The 18,475-nt window shown below is 41.7% G+C and overlaps 1 protein-coding gene across 2 annotated transcripts; it reads left to right on the top strand.

The window, feature by feature from the left end:
* Window positions 1-6,806: 6,806 nt before the first annotated feature.
* Window positions 6,807-18,000, top strand: ZBTB43 (zinc finger and BTB domain containing 43). 2 transcript variants are annotated; one of them, XM_068414095.1, is made up of 3 exons: window positions 6,812-6,888; window positions 9,443-9,530; window positions 11,158-18,000. In XM_068414095.1, the coding sequence occupies exon 3, from the start codon at window positions 11,181-11,183 to the stop codon at window positions 12,573-12,575; it is 1,395 nt and encodes a 464-aa protein (XP_068270196.1). In that variant the 5' UTR covers window positions 6,812-6,888; window positions 9,443-9,530; window positions 11,158-11,180; the 3' UTR covers window positions 12,576-18,000. The 2 variants fall into 2 exon arrangements, with proteins under 2 accessions (XP_068270195.1, XP_068270196.1); XM_068414094.1 differs by lacking the exon at window positions 9,443-9,530 and having other exon boundaries at window positions 6,807-6,888.
* The last annotated feature ends 475 nt before the right edge of the window (window positions 18,001-18,475 follow it).

Below are 18,475 nucleotides of genomic sequence, written 5' to 3'. Positions count from 1 at the left end.
AGGAAACAAAAGGCAAGGAAAGGATTTTGTTAAACGGCCAAGTCCCCCCTCTTCCCATCATACTGCAGAGTCAACTACATCCCATTTCAAAGTGAAAGAGAGGAGACGCTGCTGCAAAGTGCACAGACTCAAACCCTGATTCAATTTTGGAACAGGCTAATGTACTTATCGTGGGAAATAAATAAATAAAAAGCTTAAAATAGCTCATACAGTGCACTGTAATGTGAGATGTATTCAGATATAAATTTTAAAAAAATGTTTTGAAAATACAAATGAGGAGAAACATACAGATACTGTGTATTCCAAAACTTCTAAATTTTGGTCATTGGATGATTTTTTATCATCGATCCCATATCCAGCAAAATCAGATTTACTGTCCTTGCTTCTTATGAAATTACACAGAGGCGGCTGCTTTATTCCTCTCCAGGACAGTAAAAAGCAATAAAATTCTTGCAGATTTCGACAGCAGGCAATTCAATAAAAGGCTATGTATATTTTATAAGTACAATAAAGACAAGTCTATAGCTGAATCATAAATGGGTTTTTGTTTGGTTGGTTTGTTTTCTGTAAGCATCCTTGTTGGAGTCTGTTTTCAACACAGGTTGGTCTTCTCAACGCACAGCCTTCTTTTTTTTGGGAGAAGCAGAATTAAATTTATATCTTTATAATGTATTATTTAAGTTTTGCTCAAGGGATTTTGCAATGCATGTCTGTTTAAAATTTAAAGGTGTTGTGGAACTCAATACTTTCCTGTTCTTGATTAGTGCTATAAAATTTTACATGTAATTTTTTGTTACATTGTAAAGCGTATCTATCTTATCATTGTGGCATTCCCTTTTTTATGGGCAAACAATAAATATTTGATACGAACATAATTATTTCCTAGACTTGCATCAATGCTCAGGTATCTTTTTTAATTCTGCAAAAATATAAGATAACATGGAGACTAATTGATTGGCGTATGTCTGAACAATAGTGCTACAACAGATTTAGTGACAGTGCCTGTCTGCTGAAATATAAAATTTTATACAAATGTAAAATGCAAACTTAACAATATGCAAGTGAACTGCCTGGCATAATTACAGATGTGTAAATTTTTTCTTTTCAGTTGAAGAAAGAAATTTAAAAACTATGAAGAAGCTGGACTCAGATTAAAGAAAAAACATGCTCCCTATTTCCAGTCTCTAGGACCAGTTCTCTAGCACTGAAAATCAGTAAGAGGTTTATTTGAGCAGGGAGTGTGGCATCAAAACCCAAATTTCCTGAAGAAGGAAACTTTTCTGTGCATCTACATAGAATCCACAGGTACTAGAGGTTGCCCTTCTGAGTAGTTTGCTAGTTAAAGTCTGACTCGTACATCAAGGTACTAACTATTGCCATCTTATTGGATTCAATGAGGATACTAACTTTCTGAGTATCTGAACGCTACGGGACAGACCTAAATACATTTCTTCACCACCATTGTGCAACTAAAGCTGTTGTTGTGCTTACTGTAAGAATTACAAATAAAAGTGTTTTGTTTACCAACAGAATATCTCTGTCTCAAAATCAAAATAAATGTGCTTTGGAAAGACACCTATGTCAGCCCATCAAATGTCAAGGAAGAATTCCCTTCCAGCTTACTTATCAGAACATTATATTTCCAGTTATAACAGAAGAAGCGTGAAACCCACCACCTTAAAAATAAATTATTTAAATGAATCACAGCAGGGAGTATAGAGGAAGAAAAAACCACACTATTATAAACAAAGCATTCAAGGGAGAAAAACGATGGTCTCTAAGCTTAGAATGGTCAGGACGTGAGTGGGGGAAAAAAAGAAAAGAATGAGAGCTATGGACTCATCTCAGATTTCTGTTTCCAGATTGTTGGTGGTTTAAAACCTGCTGCTAGATACCATCCATATCAGACCTAGTACTCAGAGCTTGGCACGTAAGTGCTAAACCCTTCCTGAAATAGCTGCAGCCTTCTGCTTTCTGCCAAAACCTAACGATAAAATTCTCCTTTGGCATTGTCATTTTGTTATTTCAAGAGTTTTAAATCAGACTTCCCTTCTGGGGAAATTAATTGGGGATCGGGGTGTCTTATTTTTTTTTATTAGTTTTAAGAAACACTTGCAAAGGATTTGATTCCGCAATGACAGAATTTAATGAGTATTTCCTTTAAAGAGCTAAGCAGTTGGCAGTGCTATTACACAAAAGGAGTACTTCAAGTATTTGGCTTTGGAGATCACAAGCATCACACTTCAAAATAATTTCTTTTGTACAGATATGGTGTTTCTGTTTTCCAGTAGTAAAAGGAAATGCTGCACATCATTATTTTTGGATGGTTTAAAAGTAGGCAGAAGCAAAATTTTCCAACTGTTCTATTTGATGTCAAGAGTGGCCAGATGGTGCCACATGGGAATAAAATACGGGTCCCCTCCACAGCACAAGCTCCTGGGATGGAGCAGGCAAAGCTCTGGGAATGGCATCGTCCACGGTGTCCTGCTGACCTCAGCAGGCCCCAGAGACGAACGTGACCGTCAGGACTCGGCACACGAGCAGCAACCGGGCGACATCCCCAAAGGCTGCTGACAGCAGGAAGCCAACAGGCAAACATTCTTCTAAATTAAGTTCATTCTTCTTAAAAAAACATGGAGAGAGATAAGCTTATGAACCACCTGCAGCCTCCATGCAGTTGGTATCCAAGGAACAATCAGTCTGTGAGCTGGGCCAGTTATTTTATCTCTGCAGAAGATCCTCGGTAAGAGGAAGCCCAGCTGCGTCGCCAGACAGCTTTTCAGTCAGCATTCTGCTCCTTGCCTTCTCAGTGATTCGTTTAGTAAGCACCAGAGAAAATAAAACCTGCTACCAAAAACATCCACAACAAAACCAGCCTGGATGGGAATCTGACATATTTATCAAACCTCCAACCTCCAAAAGATATGAACGGTATGAGCACCACATCCGCCAAAATCAGGAGAAAGGAGGGAGGCCAAATACGTGCTGTCAAACATGCAAGCTCCAGTGCCCCCAGCTATGAGCAAACCTCTTCAGCTGGACATCTTAACACAAACATCTCACTAATTGAAGCTGCATTTCTGTGTAATACTTTACAATTCTATTATTCCCATTTTAATGCTGGTTATAACAACCACTGGTTGTTTTGCTAGCAAAAGTAGCTGTTAATTCCCAAAATCCTGCAAAGTAAATCATTACAGGAGTTCACAGCACAACAGTTCTGATACCAACACGAGAAGTGAGTGCTCTCTATTAACTATATAGAATGATTTTGTCTTTCAAATCATAATTATATATTCCTCACACCACTGTGCCTTTCTTCCACTTATTCCGTCCACTGAGTGTGCTGCAGCCAGCTGCCATGTCTTGCATCCCTTTTTCAACAAATATTTGGGCAGGACCATCCTTTGTTTATTCATTACTCTGCACTATGGGATCCTGAATCTAATAGGGATTGCCAGTGCTAATTCAGTGTAAATGCTGAGCGAATATAATATTCCAGATCTTTTGTTGACAGTGTTATGCAAAAGAGTAATGTAGTATACATTCTTTAAACTTAAAGAAAACGCAAGACTTCCTGACTGGCAAAGAATCAAGTAGGAGGATAATGCCTTTTTTTTTTTTTTAATCATGTTTCAGATTCTGTATCACGTAAATGTAGAAACAGAGAATTAAAAAATCCATCTAAAGAGGAGAGTTTGGTAGCTTCCAGAATGATCAGGGAGAAAAAGAGGGTTTGATGTGATACTCTTCACCATGATCTCAGAATTGTACTCCTTAGTTCAGAGCTATCAGACATATATCCCATTCCAGCTGGCTTCTATTAGGCAATGAAGAGTCAGAGTTCCTTTCAAGGAAAGGAGGGGAGAGGAGTCTGGCAGGTGAGTAATCATCAGCACCTGACTAATTTAGCAGAGCAGGTAGCAGGAGCTTTTAACAGTCTCACTGAGGCCCCAGTTTGCACTATGAACCTGGCATTAGTCAGGGCATCTTCTAAAGTGTGAGATTTGCTGGTGTGGGCTTCCTGCTGGGGAACGATGGTGCTGTTGTAACCAGAGGAGGGAGCTTGTTGAGTCAGGTATCAATTGCATTTGTGTTGTTGACTCTTTACAGAAATCTGTCATTTTAGAAGTGGAGTACATGGTTGTTTTCCTACCCAAATGCTTAGCAAAGCTACCTGGCAGGCCAAGCAAGGTGCAGAGTTAATACTATGGCAGGTTAGAGAGAAATTCCAAAATACATCCCTACAAAAGTCGTTTGTGCAATCAGTTACAGTGTAAATTCAATTACCCTTGTGGTAACACTCTGAGGCTATACCTGAATAGCTTGCCTGCCAGTAGGAGTACTTGACTCCCATACCAGGAGCAAACTGAATCCTCCAACATCCATCTAGGCTCACATCACCCCGTGGGTCACTTCCAGATACACACTGGAGAGCTCCCCAGCAGCCCCCGGCTGTCCCGGGCCAGGAACGCTCCCTGTACGGACCGCACGGCAGACGCCGCAGCACAGACCCCCGCTGGGCACCACTGCCGGCTTTCTTCCGCTACGAAAAACAACCATTTCTACCTTAGTTTCATATTGACACAGAAGGTTTATCCTGGGGACAAAATCGGCGCATTCGGGGTTTGTCGGCGCTGACACCGAGGCTGGGCCGAGCGCCCGGCCTGGGGCGCCATCTGCTGGGCCAGACGGGACTGGCGGCCCGGCCCGCCCCTCCCGGACCCGCCCGGCCCGGCCCGCCCCTCCCGGACCGCCCCGCCCCGGCCCGGACCCGGAACCCGCGGCCGCTGTCCCGGGGCAAACAGCAGCGCACGCTCCTCACGGCTCTTACCCACGTGCGCGGTGCTGCTGGCTCGGCAGGGGCTCCTGTAGCGCTGGCACACGCGGAACACGGCAGCACTCTTCTCCTTTGGCCTGGCTCCTGCAGGCCTCCTCTCTCGCTTTCTAGCTCACAGACACTTTCTCCCTTCCTCTTCTTAATCTACCCCAACCTTGGGAAATGATGCTGGGGCGCCTGGCGGTTTTGCCCACAAGAGGGTTCGGGATGAGCGGAGCAGCTGCCCCTACAAACCCTCCGAGGCCACTCACAGCTTCTCCCTGCTTTGCTGGAGACTCAGCTCTAGGACTTTGTTCTCACTGCCAGAATAGCAACAACGCAGAGTACTTCGGGAGCAGCTCCTGAACCATCTGTTTCCTTAATTCAACTATTTCGTCTTTAAAAGAATTCTACAAATAATATTGATCTAAACCTCGCACTGAAATAGTTTAGAAAGGAAGGAAAAAACTTGAAAAAGAATGCACTTTACCAGCATGTGTGGTGTCTGTCCGTCCTTACGTATCTCGCACATACCAGTCCATTGAGGGCAGGCCAAAAAAGATTTCTTCTCTGGCAATATGTAAATGGCACCTTCAGTGTATATACAGCAGCATCACTCTCTTTTACACAGAACAATTTAATTTGCCAAGGGAAAAAAAAAAAAAAAAAGAGGGAGCTGGACTGGGGGAGATTTATCGTTCTGCTCCAAAATGTATCATCTCCTTTTTTCCTTTCCAAGGCATTAGATTGCATTTGTTCTGTGAAATGTGTAAAGTAAGCTGCTTTGATGGCTTGTTGGATTGTGCCTCTTTTCTTGTGTAACACAAACAACTTGTTTTAGAGATCTGGTGCTCATTAAAGAGTTAATGCTTTCCATATTGTTCATAAGAAATTATAATGCATATATTAGTCTCAGCCTTGTAACAATATTTTTCAACAATTGAAAGACTTTGATGAAATGATAATGCTCTCTTTAGTTGCTACTACAAAATGTTAGTTTAGATTTAGTTTTGTGAAACTAATTTACTCTCTGGCAGCAATGCCGTTTGCGGGGCAGACCCGATGCCCATTGCTAGACCGCCTGCTTCCAGGTCTCTTCTGTGTGGCAATCCGGCAAGTGTTCAAAAACCTCCTGCTGTATTCAGAGACCAGCTGAAGGCGTGATACCACAGTAAATACATATTGTCATTTCTTTCTCCTCCAGGGGATTCCAAGAATGTTCAATTCCTCCTGGATTTCGCAGCATCACTTACATTCCAAAAGACCGGTGCTCTTTCTCTTCTTATTGCTGGTTGTAGCAACACCTGGTTTTGCCACCCGACCGTTACTTTTTGGGCCAGTTCAAACGTCTCTGCGGCATTCCAGGAGCCCGGTGTCTCGGGTACGTACCGTTACGGCCCACCGGGCCGTCCCTGGGCCGCTCGGCACCGTGACCCCCCCTGCTCACAGGCGTTTCAAAGGCGTTTCACAAACAAGGAACGAGCGAAGCGCCGAAGGCCCTGAAGACCTGGCGGGGCGGGGGGCGAGGGAACCCTCTGGGCAGAGGGGCCTTCCGTCAGGCACGGCCGCGGCTCCGCTGCCCGCCGGCGGGGCGGCCGCAGGGCTGGGGGGCGGCGGGCGGGCGCCAGGCGCCGCCACACGGACACTCCCCGGCCTCGCGCGGGCGCGGTGAGCGCGGGGACGCGCCAGGCCCCGCCAGGCCCCGGCCCGCCGGCGGGAGCGCCGCCCGCCACCCGCCGGGCCCGCGCGCCTGCAAGCGGCGCCGCTCGCGGAGGCTGCGCCAGCAGGGGGCGCCGCCGCTGCCGCGGGTAAGAGTCGCGCGCGGCCGCTGCACCGCTGCTTGGCGGCCCCGGAGGGGGCGGGGCTCGCGGGCGGCGGGGGCGTGCTTCGCGGCCCCGCCCTCTAGCGCCACCTCGCGGACAGGAAGCAGAAGGGCTGACCCGGGCCGTCATGTGACCGGGACGCGGAGCCGCCCGCAGGAAGCGGGGGGGCTGCTTCCGGCGTCGGCCGGGCGGGGGCGCGGAGGCCGCGGTCGCGTCGCGCTATGCGAGAGGCTCTGCGGCCCGCAGGTGAGACGCTGCCTGCTGACGGCCCGCGGGAGGCCGCGCTGCCGCCGGGCCTGGCGCCGGCGACCCGCTCCGGGGCGGGGCGGCGAGTGAGGCCTTCCCTCTCCCCGCCGCGCCTGCGGGCTCCCGCGCCGCTTCCCGGCCGCGGCGGCTGTCCCGGCGGACCGAGGAGCCGCGGGAGGCGGGTGCCGGACCCGGTCCGCTCCTGGCTGTGTTCCAGGCGGAGCCGGTTGGCGGGTCCGCCCGCCGCTCGGCCGCGGGGGGGGCCGGCAGCGGGGCCTGGCCGGGCCTGCCGCCGTGGTCTGGAGCGGCTGCCGCGCAGGGCCCGCCGGTGCGCCCGCGGCAGCGGGGCTGTGGCGCCCGAGGGGCTGCCGTGGCGGATGGGAGAGGTTCATTTCTTCAGAAGCTCTGTGTACGGAGCACTGGAGTAACCAGCGACTACCGCTTTTAGAAGCGATTTTATTTTTGAGCGAGTAATATGCGCCGTGTATGTTTCGCTCAGTGATGCAGCATGGAGACTAATTTCTTTTTACTAATTAAAATAAAAAGACTTTGTTCGTTATGAGTTAGGATAAAGAACATGCAGAAACAGAACGGATTGTAAAAGGAGGAAGTGAAACCCCTTTGGAAAAACAAAGTTTTCTTGATGTGTATGGCTTTAATAATAGAAAATATTTTACTTAACCTCTTGATGGCTTTGGTTTTCCTGAGAATTTAAAATATATAAAAGCCTGCTCCCGCCTGGAATTGTTTCTGTGGCGGCATGCTGAGTCCTTGCTCAAAGATGGCAGTTTAGACTAGCAGTAATTATATAAGGTCTATAGACATGTCTCTTTAAATTTCCGTTGAACGTATCCTGGAGGCTTATCTTTTTTTGTAGGCAAGTATTGAAAAATAGAGTCTTAAATCTGAGAATATTCTGAAAGGAGGTAAAGAACTATGCATTAAAAAAAATCTGTTTAAAAAAAAGTAGATATTTTATAATGTATACTAGGTATAAGGTAACTGTTTGAAATACTTAAATAACATTGTCAAGTTGTTTTAAGTGAAGTGGAAAGAAAAATTAACGATTGAACTGGCAGGCATAGTATTCTGTTACTCTCTGGAGAAACATCGGTAGCTGAGTTGGTCTCTGAAGTGGGTTGGTTGTATGGGTACGTAGCAGGACTGATGCTTTGAGGATAAAAACCCGAGTGCTGAAGACAGTAAATTTAAAGGTGGTCTTCTGCTATTATGCCGGTGACAACTTGAAGATCAGCTGAACTGCAGGCTTTTCAGAGATCCCTTTTCCAAGGAAAGTAATTTTAAAATCTGCCGTTTCTAATATTCCATTTGGTTTACTAAATTAAGCACTATTCAGACTACTGAGCAGTTTATATTGACAATCATACCGATTGTTCTTGGACTAGCTAAAAGTGGTTCTGCGACACCTAGGTTATAAATGTAGTAGTATTCAATCCAGATTCCACATTTACGCTTGAGGTATGACAGTTTGTGGTAATTCACTTCTGGTGAGTTGATTACTGTCTGCAGACTTTTTATTTGACTTGAAAGATGGGGAAATGGTGCTATTTTGTGTTTTGCACTTTCATGTGAAAAATTCCATATACTTTTGGGAATACATCTGAAGAAGCTTGTTCAAGGATATGCATAATCATTTTTAGCTTGTCAAATACTTAAAGCAAGCTGTGAGGGCTGAAGGTGAGGACTCTGGGGAGTAATGCTTTATGATGCAAAAGGCTTTTCTCTTTCATAACACTGTTAGTCAAAGCACTTGAAAGTAGGCTAGATTTGCAAGTTTTAGGCTGTTTCCTCAGTTGATGCATCTTGGTTACTGTCTCAGCAGAATGTAACTGCTCACCCGTGATTTATGTGGGGCAGTATTTGTAGGAAAATTGCCTTGTGCTACCAAGTGTTTTAAAATAAAATTATGACTGATTCTAATCTTAAATCTGAGGATCCCAAGGTAATTGGTAAACACCTTTTAAGTTAAACAATTGTTTCAACCATTAAACCAGTAACGATTTATGAAAATGTAAAAGTGAATGTGACTGTATACAGCAAGTTATGGTGCTCAACTACAAAATTTTTAGTCATTTGACTGTCCTCCAATGGGAGCTTTATTCAGTCCTTTCAGTTCCTCCCGGTACCCAGCATTGGAAATTAGTCTAAGATTTGAAAAAAAGGAGGAAACTGTGGTCAGAAAAGGTAGCTTTTTCTTTTGACTATGTTGCTGTGATTATGGTTACAAATGGGTTTCATAAATAACAGGTTATTCCCAGTGTGTTTTCTTCAGAGACCTTCGTAAGAGAGTCAGGTTGATACTATGCTTCTAGTGAAAAATTAAAAGGAAATTTAGAAGCATAATTTTCACAGTTCTGCAGAAGATGCCAGTTTCAATGTTTACAAGGAGTTTGGGCCTGTATTTATTGAAAAGTCTGGATGGCTTTCTGACTCCCCTGCTCTCTTCTCGGGGGAAACCCTAGTCACTTTTATGTAACTAACAGTGAATAATCTGTGTTCACCTGTGCTCCATATGCTTGTCATCCTTTTCTAGCTCTGAAACTTTGGAGATGGAACACTTGAGTTTTTTGGGGAGTGGGGGAGAGTTGTCAAGAATGTGAGTTGGAAAACAGATCATAATGGTAAGGAAGGGATTATGTAACCATAAGCTGTTGATTAAACATTGAGTGATTTACATAATCTCTCCTGCGTAGTCTGCATTTTGTAAGCGAACGCTGCTGCTTTTTCTGCACTTAGCAGTCATACGTTTGTGTCGATGTGACAGCATTTTAACACGGTGCACCAAATGAAGAGTTTTCTATTGATGTTACATAACTGTATGGAAAGTACTACAGTTTTTGTACAGGCTCTCTGTAGTAGGGATTCATAATAATATTTTCTCGATTCCATATTTCCATAGAAGTACTTTAATTTCAGAGTCCTCCAACTATTTGTAATTCAAATTCTATTTTTGCAACATATTACCAAAGTGCTTTATATTCTGTATGTATACACTATCAGCTGATTCACTAAGTATTCTCTGTCAGGTGTGCAGCCCCATCTGTTAAAACTCTGACACTTTCCCACTTACAAGAAACAGAACTTGACAGAGGGAAACTGCTTGCTACTCCATGGCTCCCCTGGAATTCCATTACATTCAATTTATGCATTATCAAATTGAAAAATTGCTCAAGGTTAACTTATTCAGGCAGTTAATGTTGGTCTTCTGTAGTTGCATTTAAATTTCTGTCATTATTTCTAATGATAATAACATGCAAATTTATCTCTCATTCAATTTAAAGTACACATTTTAAAGAATTGTATTACTGCTTAAAAGACTGTTAATTTTGTAATGAGACATCTGGATCATGTGGGAATATAAACATTAAAATTTGTGAGCTGTTAGTTGAGCTTCTAGCATATAATTGTTGCTCTGTTACAAATATACAAGGTGCATGCAGAAAAAATTCTATACAGCAGAGGTATCACTTTCCTGATTAACATTTTAAATTCTGTAAGGTTTTTCTTAAAGTAGGGAATGTTATAATAACATCTGAAAAAGCCCGGAATTAAAAGATTGGATTATAGTCCTGCAACTGAACAAGATGTTGCTCTTCTACCTTTCAGTTAATAAAACGACAGGGAAATGTCACTAGAAGAGTCATAAGCCTCATTCTCACTAGGTTTGTATCTGTGCTGCCTCTGTCATTGTATGAATCCAATATGTTGGCTTTTGAAAACGTCATTTAAAGCGGAATATTTCATAAGAGTACAGTCAGTCTTTATTGGGGGATCGATGAGATGACTTTATTGGCAGTTGAAATGCAGAATCTTTCATGTGCTGTTATAAAATCTGGGACATCCTGGAGTTAGAACTCTACTGCTGTAATTTTCTCAAATAACTGGTTTTGTTCTCTGAAACTCATGCTTGAAATGCTTAATCTGTCTCCACTGGGTAACATGCTGTTTGTAGCTCCTGCTATAGTTGATGAGTCCTCTTGGACAGAAGAAACACACCAAAATGTGCTGGCATTGCAATTTGTGGCTCAGTACAGCTTTCAGAAAAGAGAGAAATGTGGTGGGGTAGGAGAAATAGAAATATAGCAGTGACATAGGTTCCAGAAAATGTTGGGTTGGGTTCCATATGACTCTGTTTAAGTGTTATTTGTTAAAGAAAAAACCAAAAAGCTTAGAAGGAAATGGAAACAGCAGTACTTTACTAAGCACAATTTCTGATTTTTTTTTTTTTTTTTTTTTTTTTCCTTGCAGCACAACACTAAATTTGTAATGAAATGGAGTCTGGGTCAAGCTCTTTTCGAGTGGAATTTCCAGATTTTTCTAGCACCATTTTGCAGAAGTTAAACCAGCAGCGCCAGCAAGGACAATTATGTGATGTGTCCATTGTAGTTCAGGGCCATCTCTTCAGAGCCCATAAAGCTGTTCTTGCAGCTAGTTCACCTTACTTCTGTGATCAGGTTCTCCTAAAAAACAGCAGGCGAATAGTCCTGCCTGATGTGATGAATCCCAGAGTATTTGAAAACATTCTTCTGTCTACCTATACAGGTCGGCTGGTAATGCCTGCTCCAGAAATTGTTAGTTATTTGACAGCGGCAAGTTTCCTTCAGATGTGGCATGTAGTGGATAAATGCACTGAAGTGCTAGAGGGGAACCCAACAGTTCTGTGTCAGAAGATGAACCATGGCAGCGATCATCAGTCGCCAAGCAGTAGTAGTTACAATGGCCTTGTTGAAACCTTTGAACTTGGCGCTGGAGGACAGACGGAATTCCACAAAGTACAGGAACTAAGGGATGGCGAAAATGAAGAAGAGAGCTCTAAAGATGAACTGTCATGTCAGCTGACAGAACATGAGTACCTTCCCAGTAATTCTTCAACAGAACATGATAGACTTAGCACTGGAATGACAAGTCAGGATGGTGAAGAAGGAACTAGTGATAGTGCAGAGTATCAGTACACCAGACCTATGTACAGCAAACCCAGCATCATGTCTCACAAGCGGTGGATCCATGTGAAACCAGAAAGATTTGAACAAGATTGTGAAGGTGTTGATAACCCTTACGATGAACATCAAGTTTCTGAATCCGTGAATGCCGTTCAGGCAGATCATTCAATCCAGTCTTCAGGTGTTGAAGACTTTCATATAGGTGACAAAAAGATGGAAGCAGAATTTGATGAACAGGCAGATGAAAGTAATTATGATGAACAAGTTGACTTCTATGGCTCTTCTATGGAAGAATTTTCTGGTGAAAGGGCAGATGGAAATTTAAGTGCTCACAGACAGGATCTTATGATAGCAGCAGGCTATGGTGAAGGCATTGAAATGGCTACGGGAATTAAAGAAGAAACATCCCTCACCGGATTCTCACATGCTGATAAGCTGTATCCTTGTCAGTGCGGTAAAAGCTTTACACACAAAAGCCAGAGAGATCGGCATATGAGTATGCACCTTGGTCTTCGACCTTATGGCTGTGGTGTCTGTGGTAAGAAATTCAAAATGAAACACCATCTTGTAGGCCATATGAAAATTCATACAGGCATAAAACCATATGAGTGTAACATCTGTGGGAAAAGGTTTATGTGGCGGGACAGTTTTCATCGGCATGTGACCTCTTGTACCAAGTCATACCAAGCTTCTAAAGCTGAGCAAAGTACTACTGAGATGAACTAAGACTTTAGTGCTTACATTTGTTTAGTGGAGTAAGCAAAATAAACTAATTATGCAAATAATGTCTGGTACTTGCTATTGTAAATTCTCAAAAAAACAAGTTTTGATGATTATGCTGGTATAAGCAGACCAAACTTTTATTTTCCACAGTGTTACTCCAGGTGTTCCATGTGTGAAGTGCAAATGGTTAATTTGAAAGGTGCTTGCAAAATGAGGTCTGTAAGGTCTTTCTGACATTGACTGTAATCACAGCAGTATTTAGAAGCCCTGTTGTTATTTCTGAGCCTTCTAAATTCACAGTAAAACCCAGCTCTAAATTGACCCAAATCATGCAAATACTTACATGAAGCAGGAATTCAAGTAACCCTGCTTAATGAAAAAGAGAACTAGGATGATCAAACCAGGTTATGTGATGCATATTTTAATGAAAAAAAAATAGAATTCCACCTCAAACTGGAGACTGCTGACATACTTAACATGCATCATTAGCTAGTCTGCATCGTTAAAATGGCTTTTGCTGTATTGCTTAATGAAAGGCTGTGTTAAAGATGGTATGGCTTTCCTTTATCTGTTTTTTATCCATCTTCAGTAAAACAAATGTCTGATTTTTGTGCCGATTTCTATTTAGAGTCTGTAAAGCACTTAAATATAGTTGAGCGCTATATAAACTTCAGTCTGTATTAAGTATAATTTGTTGATGCTCCTCTAGGGTCTAAAACCTTGCTGTATGACTCTTGGCTTGAGTTGATTTTGATTGCTGCATTGTGAGAGCTTCCAGAAGTGTGTGTAATAAGTATGTCTTGTCAAAAAAAAGAAAGTAAGAAAGATGTAACATTTGGAACTTATCCAAAATAATCAAACATTTGAACTAGTTTTCCATTCAGATTTTTGTTGCTTACTACAGTAGCAAGTACCAAACTCTGTGGATTCACGAATTGACTTTTTATTGGTACAAAAACTTCTTTGAGAACTTCTATCTAGTTTTAGAAATCTGCTTTAGGAAAATGATTTAGTCATTGATAGGTATTTATACTTTTAATTCTTTACTCTTTGTATAGTAAGAACTATAATACAGATTCTTGGTACTGAACTACTGTGACTGGTTACATGTGATCACAAGCAGCCAGGGTTGTTTACCTCTTCAAATGAAGTTGCTTGTGGAAAAAAGTAGAAGTATGGTATTTGGATCTGTTAATGGTACTGGAGAACATGGTACCATGCTCATGTCCAAAGTCTGGACATTTGATGGGGAAGTGGCACTTCTGCTTCGTTAGGATGAGGATCTATGTGCTGGGCTCTCATTCTTGGAGATCGATGGAGGAGCGTTTGTAGTTCTGAGAGGTGCTGCCAGCTCTGCAGGTAGAGTGAATGCATCAATTGTAAAGGTGGCAACAGGATTTTGGGGTTGAAAGCTTAATGCAGTCCTGTGCAAAAGCAATTAACCCTTCTTTGTAGTTTACTGAAACATATTATGAAAAGGAAAGAGCCTTTAGAGCATACATAGAATATAATGGAAAGAGGTGATGTCCAAGTACGGTGCTGGTAACATGGGCAAAAAGTTAACCAGCATCGAAGGCCTAAGCCTGTCTGGCCCCAGTTTATGCATTGGATACTGCAATATGCAGGATAACGTACTTAAACAGATGACCCTGTATGGTGAAGCAAAAACACACAAAGATAATTACTATTTAGATGCTTTTTTGAACTCCCAGTTACAAGTTGTCTTAAGATACAACCAAACTGTATCCTGAACATGAATGTCTGGTACAAGCTGGGGGTTTACTACTCAGTGGGCTGTAATTACTGTAACTTCTTTTCTGGCATTCTACTTACAAACTTTAGTTTTTTTTAAGAGGCTCTTAATTCTTAATCTTCTAATGCTTCAGATATTTTTCATACAGAATTTTGTTAAAACAGATATTCCCAAATATGATGAACCCATTGCTGGCAATGGGCGTGAATGGTCAGCACGACAGAGTTCCTATTCTTAGCACTTAATTGAACTCTACAGTATACCATGGTGGCTGAATATAACCCTTGTAATCAAGGTAACTAAACAGGGATTTGCTCACTAACACTGTAACCTGCTTAATGTATAGAAGCACTTTGTATTTAAAAAAAAAAAAAACAAAACAAACCATAAAACTTTGTAAGTATGTTTTTTAAACTTAGAAATTATATTCCCTTTATGGTTTGTTTTCACACGCTAACACTGTCTTTTTTAATATTAAAAAAAAAATTATAATGCTTGCCTGTTTACATGAGTGTAGAGGAAAGGGTTCTTGCACTCAGTGGCGCTGTTTTTCCATTCTCCATGGCCTTACTACATACAGGGTGTCAATTCTGCAAGTACCAGCATCGCATTTGAGGGAAGGTATTCTCATACTCATTTCAAGAGTGATCTTGTATATTACATTAGTTCTCAACCCCTTTCAAATTGTCACTTCAGTGTTGCATAAAAAGGTTAAGGGTGCCTCTTCCCATTTAACCGTAAAAAAGGCTGGTCAGAAACACCAGGCTGAAAACCATGCTCAAACAAAAAATTATTTCTGTTAAACCCAGACCATCCTACAGAGCTGCCAGCAAAACTGTTTCTTTTACCACCTTGGAATGGCTTTTATGTGGGACATTTCAAAGTTAAACATTACTCCTATTTGCAGTTAGATTACTTTGAAATAAAGCTTTAAAATAAAATGTACTGCGAGAGACACTTTAAAGGTTTTATAACAGGTCCAGTAGATCATATTATAGAACCATGTCCTTTTTTAATGACTTAGCATGAATAGTAACTTTTTAATATTTGCCTATTACTGTTTTACCCCATATTATGACATTGTCTTGAAAGTCCAACAAATGTTGCTTCATTGATTTTGTAGCACTTGGCTTTCTGATGTTAATTTACATGAAACCAATTGATTTCAGGAAAATACTGATATGGTTGTTCTGAGATCTAGTTGAGAGGATTGATGATTTAAGGGAAGCTTGAGATACATGTGTAAAATCCTTACTTCTGCTTATCACTGGGAAAACAGTTGACTTGTGGGGATTTTTCCTGAATTTAATTTATTGCCCTTTGACAAACTTCTAATCACTGATTTGGGTATTGGGGGACAGAGATGATAAAAAAAATTACTTAAACGCTTAAGGAAACAGCTTTGCTCCCCCTTACTCAGGCTCAAATTAAGTCTAACACTTCTCCTCCCTGCCTTTGTAGTCTGTTTCCCTCGTTTTCACTGAGTTGCACTCAGTCCGTGCCAGCTCTTTTACTGAGGTGACAGATCACACAGGAGGTTGGGCTCATGTGCGTACTGGCTTGTCTGACGCTCTTCATTTCTTAGGGGGTGTCCTCTGCTGCTCTGGTTAGTGTCACTGTTCATGGTGACACCGGGCCATATCCCTTCAGGGACGTGCCTGTTCCAGCTTGGGTCTCCTGTGGGTCTTGGTTACTTCAGAGGTGTACCTGCTCTGGCATGGCTTACCTATAGGCAAAGTCCCCTCAGAAGTTAACCTCCTCGGGTGTGGCGCGTCCTTCTGTGAGTGTATTTCTGTACATGTCCTCTGTGTCTTCTCCATGCGTTTTCCCAAGAGCAGCTCTTCCGTTTCTCTGTGTGTGTTTCTTCCCCAGGAGTATCTTCTCCTCATGTTTCTCCCTGCCCCTCTTGCGAGCAGCTGCCACTCTTTCTTAAATATGTTTAAGCGGAGGCACGGTGCGCACCTCTGGTTGAAGTTCTGGCATGCAACAGATTGTTTACATCAGTTTCAGTGCAGGCTAGAACCTGCGATGACTAGCAGAGGGCAGTTAGCATCCTATTGCCGCGTGTCACCCTCGCAGCCCCCTGCCACTGAAACTCTGCAATTTATGGCCGTACAGTTGTAGACAGTAAACCAAGATATGCAGATGCAGCTTCTGTCAAGCTCTTAATCTTTGCTAATGGAGTGGTTTTGTTCAAGATACAGGAAATTATTTCTCGTTTGTGGGGAGGAGGGAAGCAATCCATACATATATAAATATGTACATGATAAATTTCATTGATTTGCCCTTAAGCTTCATCACCTTTAATGACATGGCTTAGAAACATTTGTGCATTTTTATATTGCTCACTGTTGGCTGTAGTAAAGTGAATGTCTTCTGAAAACCAGAATCATTGTACACACAGGAGGCTTTCAGAATTTCCTGCTACTGTGAAGCCATTCATTGTCCTGTCAGTGGTAAGAACACTTAATGATACTACAGCTAAGTTCCTTTTCATTCCATTTTGTAACTAAGATGTTAATTACCGTGGAATCTGTGTAACTGCTGTTCTGAAAAATTCTACTATTAGCAGGGTTAAGATCTCTGCTTAGGTGTATATCCGACCCTTTTGAGAGAGGAGGTTCTTACTTCACACACCGCTGTTGGGGGGGTTTTATTGTTGTTTTGTTTTTTAAACGTTACCTTGCTTGTTTTATGGGTGAGCAGGTAGACTCTAGAAGGTACTGTCAGTACAATTTTTGGTCTTGGCTTTTTTTCATCAGAGGTGTTTCTGGGGTTGAGAAACTGTCCCGTACCAAAAGGAAGGCGGATGATCAAAGGCTGATGTATTGGGTTTCTCATTATAAAAGGAATACTTGATGTCCCTGTATTATTGAGCCTGAAAGAATGGAGGCATGTCAGGTTTTGTAACCGCAACACTTCTGCATTGATGCCAGAAAGGTGACCTGTCTCTGAATTACGAGAGCCTACAGCAGTATATTGAGTATTTTGCTTTAACAGAACTAGAACCTGTCTCAGAACAACACAGAAAAGTTGCTTTTTTGTCATTGAAATGCTTCATTGGATAGCTAGGCTTCTTTAGCTGTAAGCTGTAAACTGTCAGTGCCCTAGGGGAAGATGCTGGAAAACAAAATGGTATATTTTTAATGTGATTAAATTGTAAGTTCTGATTTTTGCTTGAAGCCTATGTCTGTTGATTGCTGCTCCTTTTTTTTTTATTACTCATAGGATTCCATATTTCTTCCAGAAATGTAACTGTTTATGCAAGTCAAGTGAATCTTCCTTAATGAGCTATAAGTTTTTATTCTAAACAAGTCATTTATAATAGTAAATTTGCATATCTTGATATTTTGTGAGATGTTATGCCTGTATTGCAGAGGTTGGATAGTTTTGTCTATAAATATTGCTGTCCTAATTGTACAGCATGGTTTTAATTTAATGTTACTGTTCAATATTTTCTTCTTATAGAAGAGTCTCATGCCCCTTTTTTGTATAACATGTTTTAATAAATGTTACCTGTCAACTTTGTAAATGTTTTCTTAAGCTTGAATGAAAGGAATGCATGTCTAGTACTAGTATTTAATATTTCACTTTCACCAAAACAATAAGTGCTCCAACAAAAGTACAAATCCAAAAGTTGTTGATATATAACTTTATTAAATATATAAAGAAAAAGTGTATCTAGTAATGTGTCTTCTTGAAATATTGAGAACATGCCAGCCTAGCCTAAGAAAACACTAAAACTAAAAACTGATTTTTATAACACAAGAAGTTGATGAATTTGTGGAATTGGGCCCATTTCTTTGGTGCTTAGGTAATGAGTTCCCATGTTAGTCCAAATTTATCAAACAGGTTTTATTATAACTTTTTTGCAGAATGGTGGTCTCTGAAAGTTACAATACAGAATGTGCAGGCTGATAGGAAAATTCCAGAACACTCGCTTCATAATAGCAGCAACTGCACGTCCAGAAAGCCGAGAGGTAAATTTGAAGCAGGTACAGAGAATGTGTAGATTTTTTTCTCGTCTAAGTATGAAAGAAATTTCATACTGTGAAAAAGTATTCAAGATTAAGTTTCCATTGTCTTATGTGAGGATTCCTCCTCTCCCTGACAAAATTTTTAGGTACTCTTACTGAACAATTTACTTTGT

This window comes from Nyctibius grandis, chromosome 16, assembly GCF_013368605.1.
Source record: "Nyctibius grandis isolate bNycGra1 chromosome 16, bNycGra1.pri, whole genome shotgun sequence".
NCBI lineage: Eukaryota > Metazoa > Chordata > Aves > Nyctibiiformes > Nyctibiidae > Nyctibius > Nyctibius grandis.
Note: the sequence above shows the minus strand (reverse complement) of the source record. Positions and strands in the feature narration are given on the sequence as shown.